The 6240-nt window shown below is 51.3% G+C and overlaps 1 protein-coding gene across 1 annotated transcript in view; it reads left to right on the forward strand.

Moving 5' to 3' along the window:
* Positions 1-2480: 2480 nt before the first annotated feature.
* The window catches only part of IBA57 (IBA57, iron-sulfur cluster assembly homolog (S. cerevisiae)), a 9834-nt gene continuing 6074 nt past the window's right edge, over positions 2481-6240 (forward strand). Inside the window, exon 1 of the mRNA XM_009333307.1 lies at positions 2481-2509. Within this exon, the coding sequence (XP_009331582.1) occupies positions 2481-2509 (29 nt within the window). The remainder of the gene's footprint in view (positions 2510-6240) is intronic.

The raw sequence follows: 6240 nt of genomic DNA on the forward strand, positions 1-6240 counted from the left end.
CCTGCTCCTCTTCATGCACCCATCCGCCACCCTTGTCTCCTCGAAACCCCATCTTCTGCAGGCATGGGGATTGCCCCTCTCTGCAGACGTGTGCTTGTACGACCAGGATCTTGTGCCCTCCTTCAAACTGCCTTTTTGTTTTCACACCGCAGACCCAGTGTGCCAAGGGGGTTTTGAATGATCAGTTGGTCCTGCAGCAGATTTGCAGCCTCCTCCCGGCGGGTGTCACCTTCACATTTAATACGCACACACAGTTTTCTGTAGTGAGAGTCAATAACTGCAATATTGACAAGTACTAGAGCCAGAGCAGACTCTTGGGCGATCAATACAACCTCCTCGTTGGGCAGGGAGACAGGGCAACAGCTTTCTCAGCCGTCCTTCCAGCCGGCCCCACTCATCTGTCAGGCTTGAAACACTTCTTTGCATAAAATGCTTTGCAAATGGAAGCTGATCTTGCTTTCCCATGTTTTCCAAGCTGGGAAGGAAGGGACAGAAGGACAGGGGCACATTCCCGACAGGACTGCTCCGGTGTTGCGGGCTGCCTGGGAGAGATGCAAGGTTGCCTGCAAGGTCCCAGCCAGCCTGGAGGACACTGCTGACTCCTCTGAGCCTGGGGAGGAGGGATCCCAGTTCTCCCAGATCCCATCTGAGCTGCACACAGGAGCCAGCATGAGTCAGACGGCCCTAGAAATATAAAGGATTATTATTATTATTATTATTATTATTATTATTATTATTATTATGATGTATATTGAGTTGCTCACTTCCCCCCTTCCTCCTGCACCCCTTGGCCTCTAAAGCCTTTAGGATATTGTGTCTTTCCACCGAGTCACCACCACAAAGGCGACCGACACACGTTAACGTCTCTGCAGGAGCGACTCCTTTCGGGGCAGGAGCAGAAGTCCCCTCTTTTATCATGTCAGTTTGGGAAGGAAAAGGATAGAGAGGCAAAATAAGCATAACCACAGGCAAAAAACCCATCACAACCTTTACAGACTAAACCGGCGTCTCGAGGAATTTCAATTAGACGACAGGCAGTGTCAGCCACGGAAGAAACGCCAGTAGTATAATTAATGCTTTGCCTTTTTTTTTTACGGGTTAGTAGTTTTGTTCACACACAAGACAGGTTTAGCTTTCTAGCTGAACTAATCGTAAATGTTGACTCTCTCACTAAACTTGGTCGGATAAAGTGCCCACACTTATATTTCTATTCTTACCATTCAGGGCCAGGAATGTCCCACGTAAAAGCCAGATTACCTTGTTGCTTGCATTGCATTCCACTGGGAAATACTTGAACTTAACTCAAGGCCATAACCAGTCCGTGCTGTTATGAAGTTGCTGGGATTGTTATTTTTTTTTGTTGTTCATTTCTTTATGTACTAACTGTATTTGTACTAGAAATTTTTTGAGTATGAGGTTGAATCTGTAAGTATTTTTCAGTGTAAATGTTACATCTGGACTGTAGTTAGAATATTAAACACTGGTCAAAAGAGAAAGATACGTCAGTCCAACTCTTCAACTGGCTATTCCACATCCATTACTAATAAAACGGAATAAAACTTACATTTTGTTACAGTATGTAAAGCGTGTGTGTTTCCGTGAGAAGGGTGCCAAGTGTTGATGACAAGAAATTCTTCTCAATCTATTATTTGCCTGTTTTAGCCATGTCAGAGCTCTATTTTCCCAGATACGGCTATAAATCACTGCAAAATATTTTTGCCTTAAGAAGTAGCTGACCTTCTAGTTGTTTGGGATGTGTTGTCTCTCTGATGAATCACTGCCTACAGTTCCTTCAGGCATGGAGCTGAAACTGCTTAGGAAAGCCTGTACTTTCAAAAGCAAGAAAACTTTGGAGAGTCTGGGAGAAACTGATGATTCAAGCTGAGCAAATGATGGGAAAGCACTTGTGAGAAAGCCTGCGTTTCCGAAGTGCCTCAGTCTCTGCTCCTCCCATTAAATGACAGGCACGTTCACTCACAACCCCTGTCCAAAGAGTCTTATTCTGGACAGAAACTTGCGTTTTTTCTGTTTCTCTGGCAGCTGTGGTATCTTTACAACTTCTTGGGCATGAGCAGGACCGGCTCCCACCAAGAGAGAAAGAACAGGATCCTCTAACGAGTCCACAAGGAGGGTCAATAGCCAGAAGCTCTTTAGCCTCGTAGGTCACATCCTTTGCAGTGCTACATAAAACACCCCAAAGGAAGAAAAACTTTCCTAAATAACTAGGTGTGCTTCAAACCAGCAAGGTCTGAGGAACAGGGTAAACTCGTCCTTGCTGTTGGCTGCTGTGTTGGTACCAGACTTACTCAGATGTAGAAGCACCCATGGGTGGCTGACCTGAGCTTGACGTGGGTGCTAGCCACAGTCATGCAGAAATGAACCCTGTAGCAAGTCTTCCTCACTAGCAACCTTCACCCCTCGCTGCCAGGCTTGCTCGAGGTCTCTGTGCCCCAACCCACGGGCAGCCAAATCCTGCCCCGATGGCTCAGGCGACTGACATCAGCGAGGAGTAAGTGAGTGAGAAGCAGCCCCATCTCTTGTCCTCAGGTCACCTCCAGATTGCTGCTGCTGGAGAGCATGGCGGGGACAGTGTCCACGGAGGGAGGGCAGAGCCAGAGGGTGACACGGCCCCCGAGTCTAACGCTCGGAGGAAGGAGGAATGGCAAAAGCTGTCTCCATCTGCCTGTGTTTTGGGAACACACAGAGCAATTGCAAAACCCCTCATTTCTTTAGAAAGCCAGGCTAAAAATACCAGTGACTCTCCAGCGTCCCATTCTCTCTGGGATCACAAGACCCATCTTCTTCATTACCTGCTCCACGCTGCAGACAGTATTCCTGTCAAGAGCATCTCACTAGCTCCTAATCACTCCCCCTAGGGAAATGTTAATAACAGCTTTACCTTCATTTCCAGCCCTGCTAGCACAGAACAGCCCCTTTCGTGCCCAGACTCACTCCTTGCAAACTCAGCTGCCACTTTGCTTTATTTCTGCGTCCAGGCTGTTGTCTTTGCAATTTCCCCCTATCCTCACTGGCCTTTGCATTGCCCAGGCCAGCCACAATCCGTGTTTTCCTCTCCAAGATTGTGGGATATTGTCCCCGTGCCAGAAGTGCTGCTACGGTTTACCGCAGCCCCGTGTCCCGGCCGCTGGCTGCCTGCGACTGAGCTCCTGGAGCGCAGCTTGGGGAGTACTTAATGCACAGGGTTAGGGTTGAATAATTGCAGCTCACATGGGTTCGTGGATGAGAGTTCGTGCTTACCACCCCCAGAAAAAGCTGGAGAAAATTAGTTTATTATACTGGCATTGACCCGCAGGGCTGGCTGCAGAGACAGCAGTTATCCCCGCTTTATGCTACTGCAGCTGAGTTATGGATGAATAAACGCCGAGGAAGAGCCCTTGAGGGTGGGAGCCGCAGGCTGTCCTGCTGCTGCGGCAGCCAGCAAGTCCCAAACATGGCAGGGTTTTGGGCGGTGGGAGAGCAGAGAGCGGAAAGCTGGTGGAGCAAGAGGCTGCCGGCAGCTTCAGCAACTACCCAGGGACTGGTGAGGAACAGAGAGACAATCTCTGCCCTTTTTCACCATTTTCTTAGCTCTGAGAAGGGTTTCTGAGTTGCCCCGACACACCCGCCTGGGTGAGAGATGTTCCACCGAGGGGGGATTTCGGGGGATGTCCCCTTTTGGATAGGCCTTAACCGGGGATATTGCATCTTGTCATCCTGCCACCCCGGGCCGCCAGCTCTCCTTCCACAGACACCGCTAGAAATGACAAAGCTGGTGGGGGACGATTCATCAGGCTGACACGGGTGCAGTATCATGAATAAGAGGGAGCTGAAGCTTTCATGGTCTCACCGTGACGTGGAGAGCCTTAGGTACAGAGGAGAGACCGATCTCCACTACCATTACATGCCTGCACAGAGCTGGTCCCCCCAGGACCACTTGGGAGTCCATGGGGAGAACAGGCACTTCTTAGGTGCAGCTGATGTGATTCAGTTTACGCAGAGGCTTCAGGGTGAAACGAAGCGTCCTGAAAGCGTGTTTTCATCTCCATCACCTACAAAGGAGCCCAGCCCCCTCGGGTGCGGATGCCCACGTTTGGGTAGATGAATTCCATATAGGAGAGGGCTGTTTTCCCAGTATAACTTTAGATATTTTACGCCAGAGACTCCGGCAGAAGTCGACTGAGCATCGCAGAGAACTGGCTTTTCAAAATTCCCCCTGCCAACCCTGCTCAGCACCAGCCATTCTGATGCTCCTAAACTGCCTTCAAAGCATGGAGAAGAGAACTGAGGACACAGACTGCTTTTATCATGCTTTCCTTTCCGTTCAGTTGCTGAGCGGAGACTGCGGCTTCAGAGGGCAGGAAGGAGAGGATCGGCAACCGTGTCTGGGAGCTTTAAAACACAGCAGACAAGTCCACGTAATGCCACGCTTGCTGCTTGAAGCACAGCAGGTGTCGTGGTTTAACCTCAGTCGGCAACTGAGCACCACGCAGCCGCTCGCTCACTCCCCCCACAACCCCGGTGGGATGGGGGAGAGAATTGGAAGAGCACAAGTGAGAAAAACTCGTGGGTTGAGATAAAAACAGTTTAATAATTGAAATAAAATGATAACAATAATACACAAAGCAAGTGATGCAATAATAACAGTGCAATTGCCCCCCCCCCGCCGACCGATGCCCAGCCAGTCCCCGAGCAGCGGCCCCCCCGGCCAGCTTCCTCCAGTTTATATACTGAGCATGACGTCCCATGGTATGGAATGTCCCTTTGGCCAGTTTGGCTGTGCCCCCTCCCAGCTTCTCGTGCACCTCCAGCCTTCTCAGTCGGTAGAGCACGGGAAGCTGAAAAGCCCTTAACTAGTGTAAGCACTGCTCAGCAACAACTAAAACATCGGTGAGTTATCAACATTGTTCTCGTCCTAAATCCAAAACCCAGCACTGTACCAGCTGCTAGGATGGATACTAACTCTATCCCTGCCGAAACCAGGACAGCAGGTCAGATGCAACCTCTGCTCCAATCGTGAATACCAGCAAGGGAGATGACATTACTCAGTCCCACGGTATTAATCCTAGGGGAGAGTATCAGCCAAGTGCAGTATTGCTCTCATGAGCAAAGGCAGGAGGATTTGATCCCGCTGGAGACGGGTCCTGCTGTGCTAGTGGGGTTTAAAGTCACTGTAACCTCATCCAGAGAGTGCTGAGCGATGGATGTGGGGGACGGGGAAGAATCACCCAACGTCTGCCAAATTAAGCTCACGGAAAGCTCTGGGAATCACGTTGTCCCTCCGACCAGGTTTCAGGTCCCCTACTTGCAGTTAAGACAGACACACGCTCAAGCGAGGGCTGGCACAACCCGCCCCCGACTTCAGCGTTGCCGGTCTTGACCACACCATGGCTTTCCTCAAACCATTCCCTGAGCCAATTTAATGCACCGAACCGGCAGAGTTGTATTTTCTGACCACTGAAACGTTTAAATACTACTTTACTGGCAGCGTAACTCTGTGCTAAAAGAGAAGAAAACCCAGAGCAAAGTGAATAAAAGCTGTAAGAAATGGAAAATCAAATAAGGGCTCGGCCTGGCTTCTTGGTTCTTTCCCATTTTCACTTTTCTTTCCATTGCCGCCCTTTCAGATATGCTCTGTGAGGTTTGATACAACACGTGCGGTGATTAGGAGGCAGCACGGGCACGCATCGAGAGCCGGCAAGGGGCTGCTCGTGGGGTGGCCACCCTCTGCGTCTCGGCGGGTGCAGCAGGGACGTGGCACGGGGCAAAGAAGAGCCAAAGGCTGGATCCAGCTGCGGGTCCACGGCGCCCGTTGGACCCTGGAGTCTCAGCCCAGCTGTGCTTCTGGATACGTGACTTTCCCCCTTCTCCCGGACCTCTAAAAAGCGAAGCACAGCTCCTGCTCTTGGCACGTTCCCACTGCCAAGGAGAGGGGGGAAAAAAAAAAACCACCCTCGATGGGCATCAGCTCTCTGCCACCTCCAGCCCCGATTTCGAGGAAGACAGGTTTCCTCAGCCCCATTTTTTAGGCGCAGCAGGTGCCAGCGGCGGGGCAGAGCGCCTTCGCACGCCAAGGTCACCTCGGATCACACCCGCCGCCCGTTTTGTCTTTCTCCACCGGCTCTGCCTGTGCAGCTGCCCGACAAGCGTCACCTCCGAGCAGGGCCAGCGCCGAATCCAGCGTCCCATCGCCCACCCCCGCCGGCGGCGGATCTGTCCCCGTCCCCCCGTCCCCCGTCCCCC

The sequence above is a fragment of the Pygoscelis adeliae genome, unplaced genomic scaffold, assembly GCF_000699105.1.
Source record: "Pygoscelis adeliae isolate BGI_AS28 unplaced genomic scaffold, ASM69910v1 Scaffold88, whole genome shotgun sequence".
In the NCBI taxonomy this organism is placed as follows: Eukaryota; Metazoa; Chordata; class Aves; order Sphenisciformes; family Spheniscidae; genus Pygoscelis; species Pygoscelis adeliae.